The sequence below is a fragment of the Colletotrichum fioriniae genome, assembly GCF_027942845.1.
Source record: "Colletotrichum fioriniae strain IMI 355084 chromosome Unknown scaffold_1, whole genome shotgun sequence".
NCBI lineage: Eukaryota > Fungi > Ascomycota > Sordariomycetes > Glomerellales > Glomerellaceae > Colletotrichum > Colletotrichum fioriniae.
Window position 1 is genome coordinate 4,802,772 of NW_027076837.1, and position 15,332 is coordinate 4,818,103.

The 15,332-nt window shown below is 51.7% G+C and overlaps 3 protein-coding genes and 1 non-coding gene across 4 annotated transcripts; 2 read left to right on the forward strand and 2 right to left on the reverse strand.

Moving 5' to 3' along the window:
- Positions 1-767: 767 nt before the first annotated feature.
- On the forward strand, positions 768-3,248 carry N0V96_001208 (uncharacterized protein; the record flags this gene model as incomplete). Its single annotated transcript, XM_053196809.2, has 1 exon — positions 768-3,248. The coding sequence occupies one exon, from the start codon at positions 768-770 to the stop codon at positions 3,246-3,248; it is 2,481 nt and encodes an 826-aa protein (XP_053045736.2).
- Positions 3,249-7,034: 3,786 nt separating this feature from the next.
- On the reverse strand, positions 7,035-7,107 carry N0V96_001209. The gene has a single exon. It is a non-coding gene; the product is annotated as a tRNA-Lys (tRNA).
- Positions 7,108-7,707: 600 nt separating this feature from the next.
- On the reverse strand, positions 7,708-8,322 carry N0V96_001210 (uncharacterized protein; the record flags this gene model as incomplete). Its single annotated transcript, XM_053196808.2, has 1 exon — positions 7,708-8,322. The coding sequence occupies one exon, from the start codon at positions 8,320-8,322 to the stop codon at positions 7,708-7,710; it is 615 nt and encodes a 204-aa protein (XP_053045735.2).
- Positions 8,323-12,088: 3,766 nt separating this feature from the next.
- Positions 12,089-14,095, forward strand: N0V96_001211 (uncharacterized protein; the record flags this gene model as incomplete). Its single annotated transcript, XM_053196807.1, has 1 exon — positions 12,089-14,095. One exon carries the CDS (start codon positions 12,089-12,091, stop codon positions 14,093-14,095), a length of 2,007 nt encoding a protein of 668 aa, XP_053045734.1.
- Between the last annotated feature and the right edge of the window lie 1,237 nt (positions 14,096-15,332).

Genomic DNA, 15,332 nt, shown 5'->3' on the forward strand with positions numbered 1-15,332 from the left:
GACGCCGCTTGCTATTCGTCTTTTACATTTCTGCCACCATCCCGCAGAGCCACACAGCTTGTCATTCTTTACATCTCTCTCTACCTTCCGCCCAAGCTACATCTTGTGCTTGTTTCTCCTACCGGCTTCCATCCTCAACGACCCCACGCTGCCCTCTTTCGTTTTTGACTACGCTTGCCTAGACTCGCTCGTGTTCGCTGCTTGCATATATCATACAAGCCGACAGCCCTCTCGACGGATTACGAAGAGTCTATCTGCTAATCAAGCTGTTGCGTAACAGATGCCATTTGGTGTCAGCATCTTCGACAGTTGTATCAGACAGCACGGCAGCCGTGCCTCTTTCTCGCCTGCTCTGCAATCCTGTACTCAAAAGGCGGAGTTCAGACAAGCAAGTAATTGGGCATTGGGGATCTAGCCGGCTTTGGGTCACACAGAGCTACAGCACTACGGGTACTCTTCAACATCGCCAAAGATAACCGCTGTGCACTCGTTGCCCGAACGAGAAGAGATACGAATCTTGGACAGGCTCAACTCGCAGAACAAGGCACTGGCTCTCCCGGAGGATACCGCATTGCGCACCAAATACTTTTCTCCGAATTCTTAGCCAAGCGTTTGGTCCAGTACGGCAACCTTCCAACCGCAAGAGTCGACAAACCGTCTGTATGTTCGTGGAGCGCCGTTTGCCTGCCGTCCACCGACTTGGGGAGCCTGTGGAGTCTTCGTTGAATCAGACTCGCGAGCACTGGTCCGTTGAACCGCGCTCCGCCATGGCTGCGTCGTCGCACAACCCATATCCACGATCTCCTAATCCCTCCACCAGGTCGTACGACTCGTCTTCAGTCTCCTCTGCCACATCTCCGAGACAACCTGCCCAGTACATCCCACGAGGTCTGATGAACACTGGAGCGAGAACAACTGCGGCACCACCTCCTCAGCCCATTGGTATCCCACCTTTACCGCCGATGAACCAAAACGCCTTTACGCCCTACACACCAGTGACTGCTGGCTCAATGATGGGCCGCGACTCTCTGCCATCGGCCGATTCCGTGGCAAGCACACCTGGCCCGTCAACAGCTTCACTACCCCCAATTTCCCAAGCCCAGAAGAGGGCGTACAGGCAGAGAAGGAAGGACCCGAGCTGCGATGCATGCCGTGAGAGAAAGGTCAAATGCGACGCTACAGAGACAACGAGCTGTTCAGAGTGTTCAAGCCGCAATGTCAAGTGCCAATTTACGAAGGAGACTAACCGACGGATGTCCTCGATCAAACAGGTGCAGGACCTAGAGAAGCAGATGGAACGCCTCAGGCGGGACAATACCAACTTGAAGAGAGCGCTCCAGGAGCGAGACGGTGCGATGGACGTAGATCCGGATGGTCTTGATCAGTTTCCCCTTCAGCTACCGGAGCTAGGAGCAGATATCAAGCGAAGGAAGCGGCCAGCCCCTATTCACGACTTGGCGCGGGCAAGATCGAACATGCGCATTTTCTCCAAAGGCATCTGGAAAGCACCTGCTCAGTACCGCCAGGCACCTTCGACGCCATTGTTCGACCCTCAGAGACCTGATTTGCCTCCCAGGCAGACGATTGATCAGCTCCTACACACGTACTACGGCTCTGCGCACACCATGTTTCCTATCCTTCATTGGCCAACGTTTCAGATGGGAGTCGAGGACCTCTACAGAATCGGCAACACGAAAACCGTGCAGCCGGCATGGTTATCGACATTCTTCGCGGCTCTGGCACTCGGCAGCCTCTTCAGTCAGGATCCCCATCGCGCATTTCGGGCGGCAGAACTGCTGGAAGTTGCCAGGGGCATGATCGACCCTTGGAACAACGACTACGTCCTCGACAATGTACGCGCGCTGCTTCTCGTTACTCTTTGTCTGAACGAGATGAACCAGAAGTCAGCTGCCTGGACGTGGCTGGGCACGGCAGTACGAGCTGGACAAGACTTGGGACTCTACTCGGAATCCGGACCGTGGCCTGTGATTGAAGGCGAAATGCGACGGCGAGTATGGTGGACGATCTATATCCTGGACAGGAGTCTAGCTCTCGACCTTGGGCGGCCAGTGTTGATCGACGACACTGACTGCGACGTGTCGCTCCCTGCCCCGGTGGACGACCATTACATTCACGAAGGAGGCATTATGGTTCCTCCAGGCCGCGAGCCCCTGAATCACTCTCTCTTGGCTGTGATTAACGTTGTCAGGTCATACTCTTCTTTGATCAAGACACTGGCTGCCCCGATTGTGGTACCCACAAGGCTCGCAACCTTCGAGACGCACTTCAACTCTTGCCATGCACAATTCCCTCAAGTGTGCGACACAGCCAGTACAGGGCAAATATCGCCTCACCTCCTGACGCCCTACAACTACCTTCTCCACGCTCGTCTCGCATTACACCGCCACAACCTGGCTCCGACCTGCCCGTCCGATGTACGTCTTGCTGCCATAGAGCAGTGCACTCACATTGCTCTTGAAACAGCATCGCTCCTCTCGCGTGCGACCCCGACCCTTGCAGACGGCGCTACTGCCCTCCTCACTACCCACACCTTCCGCTGTACCCTCTTCCTCCTTTTGGCAGGATACTGGGACCATGCAACGACGTGTCTGCGTGCTCTAGCGACCATAGACTCGAAACGTGATGTTGCCATCCCCTGTGGACGGTTCCTCGCCTTCTTCATATCTACACTAGGCACAAAGCGCACCGAATATGCGGCATTTGTTGCCCGCACGACGCCTCCGAAACCTTTCGCCCCGCCTCCTCCTCCCCATGGCCGTTCCGGACCTACCCCGCTGCAAGAGGCTCTGTTGCAGGACGAAGAGCTCCTGGCATACGTCAGCGCCGATCTGCAGGCGGCGCCAGACTCGGCCTGGGTCTGGGCTGGCGGGGAGCGCGAGGCCATCCTCTCCCCGACCTCCCCCGGATCGATTACAGCTTCTGGCGGTGCCAGTAGTGGGCTTTTCAGCGCTGAGCAAAGAACTGGCTTGAGCGAGGAGGAAGTCAAAGAGTGGGGAGGATGGGATCGCCTTGAGGCGGCCTTGCGGGGGCTTGCCTCGGGCAACACGACGCCCACGCCGACATCCGCGACTTGGACGTCTGCTCTTCCCGCCGGGATCAAGACCGAGGGCACGCCGACGTTGCCGAGCATAATGCCGGGCCCCGGCGAAGGCAGCAGCACCAACAGCCCGACAACGAGCACCAAGGGCCGGCCCCAGGACAGGTTGAGCATCGCAAACATCATCTAAAGAGATATTTGGGGTTTCGAATCGAACCTCACCCTCTCTTCTCGAAGCGGCTCGATCTTGCACAGCTCGGGGCAGGCCGGTGGATCGGAGCTCCTATCGATAGGGGTCCCCAAAAGCTGCATAACAACCACTTCTTGATGTTACATTACATCAAAACAACACCAGGCAACAAATCATGACTGTTCACGAACGTCACGGAAATGAAGCCATGTAGACCATGTCAGGCCCCTGCAAATGGGTCTTTGTCATGATGGTCCCATGACAGTAAGCCGGATTCGAAGAAAGAACTCCGATGTACGATAATGTGTTGACGCGAGTGGCTTCCAACGCCTTCCTCGCTCGACTTCTCTCTCATCAAGTATTACTTTGCTCCGATCATTCCTTCTTCTCTCTTTTTCTTCCATTATTTGGACCACAACAAACTCTGAGCGGGCGTAGCCATACAGGCCCCCCTCAAACCATTCGTTAACACCTTAATGTCTGCACCATCTTAACAGCAAGGGGCGAGAAGGGCGGAGGTACGGAAGTCGGCCAGAAGCTTATTCCCGGTTGCTTTTTTCCTCTTTTTCTCTTTGTTCACGGCCCGGTTCGCTGGATGACCGCGCCTGGGTAATAAAAAAAAGAAACAGGAGTTGCAAACACTTCGAAAAGAAAAGGGTTATGGCATAGGGATGGGTTTTCGTAATGGACGCGGCACAGCGAGGAGGCGCAGGGGAAGGATGGGGAAGAGGCCGGGCCTTTTTTTCCTTTGGTGCAATACCCAGCAGAGAGGATGAATTGGGGCTGGAATCGGTCTGAATTGGGTGACTCTTCTTTTTTTGTTTTTTCTTTGACATTGTCTATATGGCATATCGTTGCTTGTTCATCCTTTTTCCACCATTTTTCTTGTTACTGAACCACAGGCTTGCAAAAAGGGGGGTTATGTTGTTGTACGGAGAGTTTGGGAGGGAAAGACGAAGGTGCAATGCGCCCGAAACCTTTTTTCTTTGCACAAAGGAGACTTTTTTTATGTACAAATGAAGCAAGAAATGAGCCTGGGGACTCGCCGAGGCATGGTACTCGCGAGGTCTTTTTACTACAGGCCATGATGAACAGTTCCTTCTTCCCCTGGGCCGCTACTGGATTGTGAGAAGGGATTGTGCCGATATCTGGAGAAGTTGGATGGCTTCATGGTTCACGCCATATTCTAAGATTGGGGACGAGCAACTCAGGACTAATCACAAGGGACTTCATTTGACCAAGGTAATTACTGCGACTTTCGGGCTACCCGATTTTGCAGTTTGAGCTGCCTAGGTGGTTATGCTGGGAAAGTGCTGCAAAATCTGCCAAACAGCCTCAGGATGGTCTCAGTGAGATGATGGGATTCAGCGTCGAAGATTTGGCTACCGATGAAGTGGCAGGGAGGAATCCTCTCGGAAGCACACCAAACTGTCAAAATCGCAACATCAATAATGAGCGAACTCGGCAGCGACTCTGTTCCAATCCTCTTGGCAGCATGCCGGCTTGGCAACCGCTCTGACGGCTTGTTTATCCCTCTTCCCAGGTTCCAGTCCCCTCCAGCGCCATCGATAACTCAAATCATTTTGTCTAGGCACTTCAGACCACCTGTGGAAACGAGGCTCTTCCATACCTATGTGATCGCCGGGTTGTCTTTTCAAATCCTGGGCTTTCCCTGGGAGAGAAGGGGAGGCGCAGGCGGGGGCTTGAGTTGAGAGCTTCACTTTGGAGAAAGGCGGTGGTGCCTCGCACTTCTGACAAGAGCTGGTGACACGTGTGTCGTTACACCAGGGACCAAAGTGACAGTTTACGAATCGTGAAGATGGATACTACGTAGTTGGTTACACTGGGTCTAGAGCTCTTGAATCGTGGTGCTGCTGCGCCTCTCTGTCTCTACGTCTTGAAGAGAACCTGTCCGCACCGACCGCCGCGGCGGAAAGCTTCATCGCGTGTTTCCTTGAGTTTGACAATAGTGACAGGTCTATCCCGTAGCATGATCTACAGACTACATAGCTCCCGACTGCCACCCGTCGCTCCATGAGAGAGGGGGACTTGGGCGGAGGGGAGGGGTTACTGCTAAGACTGTAAGGGAATTGGGGACCAGAGAGCCGGGGAGTCCACCCAAGGAGAATCTGCAGATGGAGAGAGAGGGGAGGGGAGCTCGGGGAGGGTGGTATCGTCTTCTCTAGGCGTCGCTGGGATGGGAGGCTCAGTGATGCTACGTGACCACTGTGACACTCTGGCACCACGAGGGGCCCGCGAGCCAGCGATTGAAGGTAGTAAGCATCACCCTACTTCACTTTACTGATCCTCCACCTGCAATGTGTGATGGTGGTGCCCTGACTAGTGAGCCAAGTCTCACGGTCGTTGCGGGAACCGGAGGCAGATGCGTGTCATACTTGACACAAGGATAGCATGGGGAAACCTTCTTTTCTTTCTTCTCTTTGGGATCTAAAGCCAAGTCTTGCTGGGAATGGATATGTAATGTTGTCCAGACTTGGGGGAGGGAGGGGGGGAGGGGTTGCCTACAATCTACATAGCCTCAAGACTTTGTTAGTTCGGTTCAACCTTCCGCAGCAGTCCATCTTGAACGTTGCACATCCTCCACCACTCGACTTTCCAACGCGAACAGTGTCGAGATGGAGAGTCCCGGCTTTTTTTTTTTCTCCTCTTCTTTGGACGGGTATTCCCCGGTGCCATGTGCTTTACATTGCTTCCACTGACCAAACTTCAAGGTCTTTCGGCTCGGCTATCATCTTCCGCCCGTCTTGGGGGCGGAGACTGTCCGATTAAACGAGAACGAACCTCACGGTCCCTTCCTGAACCCCTCCTCCACCTGCCCATTTTGACTCACTCAGATCTCCCCCGCCGCCCACACCACCATCCCAATGCTCACGGTAGAAGTCTACACTAGAGAAGGGGAGGGGAGGACCCGCTAGTTTAAACTTGGTGATCCCCGGGAGCCCGGGCCGGCGATGATTGTGACGGGGTTGATGCTAGAGGATTTGCGTTCCGGGATGATCAGCAGCAGCTATCCTAGCTATCCTAGCGTGCCTTTTGTCAGATTCAGTGTTTGTCTCGCTTATTTCGTAGCCTGGACCCTTGATCGTCGATATCTACGCTCTGACCTTTGATGATTGTTGTTTTACCAGGTCGCTTAGGTCGTTTGTGGTGTTGGGTGCTGATGTGTGTGTGTGTGTGGAGGGAGGATGGGAATGGAGACTTGCGAGAGGGGCTATGGGGATCTCAAACTTCTTGTAAGAGTGTTGCGATTTGCATTTGCCCGCGGGTTAGTTCTGCGGTGTGGCGAAGCGTGTGAGAGATGGTGATGGTTACAGTCAGCCTACCTTGACCCCTTCACCTGGTTTAGACCAAGAGTTTGGTTTTGTCATCTTGACTAGATAGTGCCACTGTATTGTGAGGACGTCATTTATGTAATTCGCTCGTATGATGTCGACTTTGCGCAGGGATGGCCAGTGGTCGCGTGCTCGTGTCAGTGATGGATCGTGAACCATGCTTGCGATTTTTGCGCATGTTAGTCAGTGTACACGCGAGGGCGACGATGTTTGTGACTTTGAGATTGCGCTGGGTCTCTTCTGAATTGCGACTCCGTTTTTGTGTGATCTACTGAGTAAGAATAAGTTCCTTTTTTTTTTTTTTTTTTGGCTATTGTTTCAGGGGGACAAAAGAGCTGGCCTCAGGAAAGTGAATCAATCTCTCAAAGTTCAGAGGAAAAGGGAAAAAAGAAAGTACCCGAAGAATGGCTTTGCCAATCGCAGTGAGGATTTGAGCCTCACGCGGGGGTCGAACCCGCAACCTTGAGATTAAGAGTCTCACGCTCTACCGATTGAGCTAGCAAGGCGGGTCTTGTAAATTGGTTGAGTGGGCCACCAAGTTTACGACCTCAGTACCTTGCGGCTCGAGCTGCCCGAGCCGCGCCCGCGACGGATCCACGCCGAAAGCTCCGTTCTTCCGATTCCTGGCGCGGAAGGGGCGGGGCCGGGAACAGCCAGGCGCGTGGTTCAATGGCCCTTCGTTCCGGTGGGCGAGCCGCGGCGTCGGGCCTCTTCCTATTGCTTGTGAGGTTGCTCTCAAGATGGCTGGCCTGCTAGTTCTCTATCACGGCCTTTGCTCAAGCGCTGTGCTTTAGCATCTCTGTTAGGCATGGTAGGCGAGGGAAGGCTGTATTAGAAAGCTGTGATGAAAGTCAAGTCTTGAAGTCCCAGGAGCTAGACAAAGTTTTCCACGTTCCAGAAACGGTCAGGTTGGGTTGAGGGCCGGCCCTTGGGTTTATAGATAGCCTGCCTTCAAATTCCTGCGTGTTGATGGATGTGGTGTAACGAACACCTATTTGTCTTCTATGTATCACAGCAACGGTAAACGGCGATTCTTTGTCCGCAACTTTAACCTCCTCTAGCTTGTATCTTTCGTTAAACTTCTGCAAAGTAATCTTTGACATTCGTCATTGTCCTTGAAGAATAACCATGACCGCACGCGCTCCACGTCTATAGTCTTCCAACTGGGCGCTCAAAAGTTTCACTTTCTTTAGCTTGTCAAGTGAGCTGACCTTTTCTTTATATCCGTCCTTGTCCCATACAGCCTCGTACACAGTTGCGATAACGAACCCGCCAGGGCGGACAATCCTCACAAACTCGTCAAAAGCTTCGGGTCCCATGTGACCCTCAGTCATAGTACCGACGCAAACGACGACATCGTAGTAGTCAGAGGCCTGCATCAAAGGCTTGGAAAGGTCTGTAGTGCTCAGAGACTGGTACGCACCAGATCTCTCAGCGACCTTCAGCATCCCTTGACTGAGGTCTATGCCATCTATCTGCGTGGCTCCGAGCTTCGCGAGATTGACTCCGACAAGGCCTGTTCCGCACCCAGCATCTAGGATTTTCGACTTTGCAATGGCAGACGGACCGACATACTTGACCACATGTTCGCTGGCAAGGACTGGTGCGATGTAATCTTGGTCTGCGCCTAGCAAGTCGCGATTGTAATTCTCGGCCCAGTCGTCGTAGAGGGATTGTGCCTCCGCGACACTGGTCAAGTTCAAGGCGCGCTCAATGGACATGCTGGCGAACAACGATCGGCGATGACCTCTTTCTTGAGTAGCTGGTCAAAAGCGGGAGCTTAATAATGTCAGGAAGGGGAAACTGCTGTTGATGGTGGAAAGTATTGTCTCACGCCGTCAAGGATGTCAAATGTTGTAATATTATCAAGCAACATTTCGACACCAAGCGAGAATGACGTTGAGTAGTGCAACCAACAAATTGTAAGATATCTTACTACATGCTGATTGGCGCTGCTTTCCACCTGAGCACGTGTTGAAAGCAGATCGACAACTTCCTACCCAGTAAGGATCACTCTAAGATCCTTTACTAATCCCATAATTAACTTAGCACTCACTGAACCTGGGGAAGTCCAGTTAGCGCCACCATGTGGCTAGCTCCTGCTGACTGATTCTTGTTGCACCGGCTCTTCGGACTTTCGGAGCATGCGGGGTCGGTATGTTCGTGGCTTACATGAGACACCGCCATAGGACTTTCGCACTTTGCGACAACATGACGATCCAGGGGGGAATTCGGAACTTGTTTTCCTATACTCATAGTAATTGTAAATTATTGACATGTGTGACTATTCAAAAGCCAACGTGGCGTCAGGATCGGATCTTTAAATACCAAGGCCATACTTCCGATCAGACACCATTTGTTGTTGGTGCAAGCTACCCATCCTCCTTTTTCACAAGACTTTACAATTCTCCATCTACGACAAGAAGAAGCTTTTATCCACACCAAGGCACCCACTAAACATTGGTCATAAAATCTGGCTTGACACACCCCATCCTTCACAATCATGCCAGTCTACCCGAGAAACCAGAGGCCCCTCCACGCAGCTCTTGCTGCGGACAGACAGCGTGCTTTTGAAAAAGTAAAGACGAAGGCCACAATAGCCGAAAAGACAGGGTACGGCTTCGGCGATCGTAACGACTTGAAGACACAAGACAACATGGAGGTGATCGGCACTAGAAAAGCCAGAAAGTGGCTCGGTAGCTTCCATATAACCTCGAAGACCTCAAATGGAACATCAAAACCTTGCACATTAGACTACCAAAGCCTGTGAAGAGCAGGCTCTATTTACGATCATGAGTCGACATTCTACCACTTTAAGCCATCACGTGCGGTATAAATGCCTTTCAGCAAGCCTGGTGATGCACCAACGAGCAAAAGTCGAAGTCGTGGACTCGTGGCCGCAAGTGCTCGACAGACGACTGCAACATGACCGACATGTGCACGAACACTTTCGAGTTTACGACGGCATCATTGCCAGCTTCATAAAACTACTGCCAGCAATAATTACATGGAATCATGCGAAGAATGACTGAAGGAACATTAAGGTGTTGAAGGGCGTGATGACGAGTGCCTCATCACTATGTTGGGATTGACCATGAGACAGGGCTGATCGCGTTCATTTCACGCACAGGAAAGCCAGCGGCCGGCGCTATGGGTATTCACCAATAGGTGACACTTTCGGCTGTTATACTGCTGGTCAGGAGTTACGGGAAAGTGGCCAGGGGACCGGCCCCTACGGGCGTGGGTGTAGGAATTTTCGTTGCAGTTTTATTGTTTCATACCCCGATCTCAGGCTTCTCTAGGACAAGACTGAAATGCTGAGAAAAGATGTCATTGTAAAATCCGATATGCTCCAGCGGGAATCTTCATCTCCAAACGCCTTTGCCCCTAATAAACGTTTGTGTCGGAGACTCCTCCCTAGTTTAGGATGACTCTACTTGAATAACTAAGTCTCTGGCAAGATATCGTGTAATAACCAAGATGAGATATTTATCCCAAACCACGGAAAGCCTTTTAGTGTATGGAGCACGTAGGCCTCATAACTCTCGCCAGTTTCTCCTTCATCGGATTCTGTCTTGCATCTACTCTTCTACAACCATTTCTATCAGGTTTTTGTGCCAGTTGATAAACAGGGTCGCGATTCTTACCTGGTCCTGGCGACAGCCAACTCTCGGTCCAAAACTCCATCGGGCGCGAAGTGTTCGTAGAAACCTCTCATACTATTGCCAATCCCTTCACATCCCAGCATCCTGCCGACGCTTTCTAGCCCATACTTCCTCATTTTCATTCGACTCTCGGGACGAAGCTCATCTTCGTAGTATTCCCAGGTCTCTTCGCGCGGCCGCCAGTACACTGTTGTGAAACTGCCAAAAGAACTTCGTGTATTCTCATCTTCGGGTTGGGTCACCCTATCGTCACAATCAAAAGCGTCCTCCCAATTGTCCTCTAGTCGGTCGATCACGATGATGCTGCGGGAATACCACTCATTTCCAAAGTCTTCGGGGAGGAACCAGAACTTGGCGTCATCTACATTGTCCATTACTGCACGGCTGCGAACTTCGTGCCCGTGATGACGAATGCAGGCCTTTGCACGCTCCTCGAAGGTCAAATGGGATGGGAGAGGGAAGCACACGACCTCTATCCTGTCCCGTCCCCATTCGCAATTGTGATCGTGGGTGCGACGTGAAAGAGCGTGCGCCATCTTTGTGGCCCGGTTTGGGGTTGCTGTTGGTGTGAGATCATAGACCGCCATACCAAAAGGGGCTTGTCCCTGGTACGAATAGTCCCAGTCGTCTGGCTGAGAGGCAACTTGTAGTTTCGAATATGCGGCGAAAATCGGAGTGCCGTCGTGGCTCGGTGCAGGTATTACCACTGTTACAAGTGTCTTGAGCTTTTTACGTCTGGGTGGTACGAACGGTGCTTGATGAGACTGATGCTCATTAACCTCGTCTTCTTCGTTGTCTTCTTCCTCAGAAGGAACGTCCGGGAATGGGTCGTAAGAGAGTCGCTCACAGGCCCGACACATTGTCGCATCACAGTACTTTCAGATGTCGAGTTGTTCAGGCTCGATCAGGAAGAACCTTGAAACTTGAGCTGTATGAAGATGATATGCGGGAATCTCAAAGCAACGAATAATAGGCACACGTGTTGGTCCCTATGTGGAACCACTATGATCGACGCTATCATGAAGTGGGGGCTGGGGCTGGTGCCTAAAGCCCGCGCAACATATCCAGTTAACAGCTGATCGAGAATTAGTCACAGTCCACAGTAATTTGATTGTAGGTTGCCGTAGCTTAGCACGGCCTCTTGGACGAGTCGGTGAGTATCATGCTGTTGTCACGCCTAAATTCAGGTGGGCGCATGTATCAATAGGTAAGTTGATCATGGCGAGACATCGAGCGCGAGGACGTGGTGTAGGTATTACAACCAGAATCCGGCAAGGTCACTTGGGGTTACGAGACAGATAGACTGCGATGGAAGGAGATATAGTTTCAATTAAAGAAGAGCCGTGGAGCTGGATTTTGTAGTGGATTGAAGAATGATGGTACTGTAAACATGCAATCTACTCCACAAGTCACTGCTTGAGATAGAGAACTGGGAAACGTCACACGCTGCCAGATCAGTGATTCCCATTCTACTTGATTGATTGGTCGACAAGGATTACAGGCTAAACAGATGTATGCATCTACCTGTAAAGCGATGTCGGAGTTATTATGCCAGTATTCGTGCGAACGCTTGCAGCTTGTGTGATTGAGGAACGATGGCGTCGAGAGGGCCTTGTAATGACGTGCGGCTTGCCTTATCATCCAAACGCGGGCCAGCAGCAGCGGCGGTTATATCAAGTCAAAGCCAGCGATCATTTGATCGAGAGTGAGGAGTGAGCTACTATAATTCTATGCAGTGGCCGCTAGACATAAAATCGTCATTGCTGCCAGTCTCACATTACATCTCCCATCTGACTCAATTGAAGAAACTCAAACGCAAATCATGTCGGCACCCGCACCACAAAACCCTGTCTTTCACGTTGACCCTAACAAGCTTGAAGCTGTCAGGAGAAAGTATGCCGAAGAAGCACAGAAAAGATTGAGAACAGAAGGCTCTGCACAATTTCAAGCCCTCAACGAAGCCTCAGAAGATCGACTTCATTCGCTTCTAGACGATCCGTGGGCGGATCACGCAACATTGAATGCTAGACAATCGCCATTCCGCGAAACCAAACATATTCGATTCTTCGTCCTTGGGGCCGGGTTCGGAGGACTGCTGTACGCGGTCAACCTCATTCAATCCGGTGTCGCGACCGCAGACGACATCCGAATCGTCGATGCGGCTGGCGGCTTTGGCGGGACTTGGTACTGGCACCGGTATCCCGGACTGCACTGCGACCTCGAGAGCTATTGCTATCTGCCTCTGCTTGAGGAGACTGGCTACATTCCTACAAAGAAGTACGCTCCGGCCGCGGAAATCCGTCGATATGCGGAACTCATTGCGTCGCGATGGACGCTTGACGACAAGACTCTGTTCCGGTCTGACGTGCAGAGTGTGCAGTGGAATGACGACAAGGAGCTCTGGAATATCAGTCTCTCAGAGAGACGTGGTCCTGGAGAACCTGTGATTAAGCAAGACATCCAGGCGCAGTATATTTATCTGGCTGCGGGTGTTCTCACAAAGCCACAAGTCCCAAAGATTCCTGGTCTCCTTTCCTACAAAGGGGAAATATTCCACACTTCTAGATGGAACTACGATGTCACTGGCGGATCACAAGAAGATCAAACACTCACCAATCTGCGAGATAAGAGAGTCGCAATAGTCGGTACGGCTGCAACAGCCATAGGAGCAATTCCCACGCTCGCCAAGTTCGCAAAGGAGCTGTACGTGGTGCAGCGGACGCCAGCCTACGTCAAGGGTCGGGGTCAACAAGACACGGTCCCCGAAACTTTCAAAGCTACTGTCGCGAGAAATAAAGGTTGGCAATTTGAGAGGCAGATCAACCTGAACCGGCACATGACCAACGCCCTCTTGCCAGGACAGCCCAATCTGGTGAACGACGGCTGGACCGATATGCCCGCTTACTCCGCGGTCATGGGATCACCCGCCCACGGCATCGCCAATTCTTCCCCGGAAGACCAGGACCGAAGGGCCACCTGGTTCCACGCCTTGGACCTGCCGCATATGGAAGGCGTGCGCGCTCGGGTCAGCAGCATTGTCAAATGTGAAGCTACTGCCGAGAAATTGAAGCCCTGGTACCCCTCTTGGTGCAAACGTCCCACATTCAGCGATGAATATTTACAAGCTTTCAACGAGCCGCACGTACATCTCCTCGACACCGACGGCAAGGGACCATCGAATGCCACAGAGAGAGGCATCGTCGTCGCCGGCGAGGAGTATCCTGTCGACGTTATCATCTTTAGCACAGGCTATTCCGTCACTGGTGGTCGTACGGGAGGTAGTCCAGCAGAACGAGTCGGTATCGAGGTTCTCGGACGTAACGGTGTCTCAATGGATGATAAATGGCGACGCAACGGCGCTGCTACGCTACACGGGTATCTCACGAGCGAGTTTCCCAACCTCTTTTTCTCTGGTACGTCCCAGGGTACCATCACGGGCAATAATGTGTTCATGTTGGGCCTCATTGCTCGGCATGTCACGTACATTATATCCGAGGCTGAAGCACGAGTGGGTGCTGGTCAAAGGGCTATTGTCGAGGTGACTCGAGAGGCAGAGGAACAGCACAGTCTAGAGGTTGCGAAGAGGGCCCCGTTCTTTTCGTCGCTTGCGGGATGTACCCCGGGATACTTCAATGGACACGGACAAGCGGCCTCAGACGACCCCAAAGAGAGGGCCAAGCAGGCACGGGGAGTCGTGTGGGCTGAAGGTACAGTATCCTTCTTGCAGTACATTGGTAGATGGAGGAACGAGGGCAAATTGGATGGAATCTCTGTTTCAGCGCGACCCAGAGTCGCGTCCAATAGCATTGAAAGATTGTCCAAGATTTAATGTAATATCTCAATTCATTCCCAGACCCCAGAAGGCTTCATGCTATTAAGAAGATTGATGTGCTTAGAAGTGAACTTTTGGAGAATCAAGGACAGAGAATTCTAATGCCGTATCGTGCGCTTGCATGATGGGGCAAGCATAGGGGTCTGATAAACGGTTCAATTGTGGCCCATGCAGGTCACTAGCATAAGTAGAACTTATCCTTCTAGCTGTAGGCTTGGCTTGGCTTGGCTGGAGGCTAGATGAAGTGCATGTCGCCTGAGTGGAAGAATTTAAGCATGGTACTAAGCGTAGTTTACCATCGTTCATTATCAATAATCTTCCAAAGCTTGTATTCGTCTGCATCACATCTTGTTTCATCATAGCCATAGTCTATACACGTTGGAGTTTGGATAGTAGATATCATTAGATGGTTTCATTTTTGAGTTGACGACTTCGAATACACCATGACTTCTTTCTCTTTCAATTTCAATATCACAGTACTCTTACTCCTTAGTAAAGCGCCTTGTCCACTCATGACTTGATAGACGCCGAGTCGTGCGGCCGGAGTGCTATGATGCAGTGATGTCCGGCAGCAGCAGACAAACGAAAGGGAGCCAGATCACATGTGCGGTCTACGAAATTGAGATGACGATGGATGCAAAAACTGGTCTTCGATGCTCATTTGATGTCAAAATCGCGGGACGTCACGGAAGGTATGCAAGATATCGGATGCCGAACTTCAAGCTCAAATCAATTCAGCTTTCCAAAAATTCCGGCTTGCATCTCGAGTTCTTCTATACTCTGTGGTATGACGTGATCGAATACCTAGGAAAGAGACTGGAAATGACGTTGGAACTCGTCACCTAAACTGAGTTGAAATCATGCCCCGGAACACTTCTGGACAAGCCCACTGATGGACTTGTAGGCGTTAGAGTAATCAAGCTGTTGTTGAGTTCAGACCTTGTCATCATCAGCACCCGGAGATGACGTCGAATTTTCCTCTTGATGACAAGAGACGGGCTTTTTCAGAAAAGCCGAAGGAGCCGGAAGAGCTTTTGGACAGTTGAGCCTCGGCCCGGGTGCAAAAGGGAGGTGGGGAAGTTTCCCGGGAGTCATCGCTCTGCCGAGTCCGAAGCCCGCAGTCTTCGTGTTCGCATGTCAAACTTGCTTTTCCAACATAAGGTAGTAAAACGGAGGCGACGGTAATTTGCAAACTTCATCGAGATCAAAAGCTTAAGACAGCGACGGAAATCAA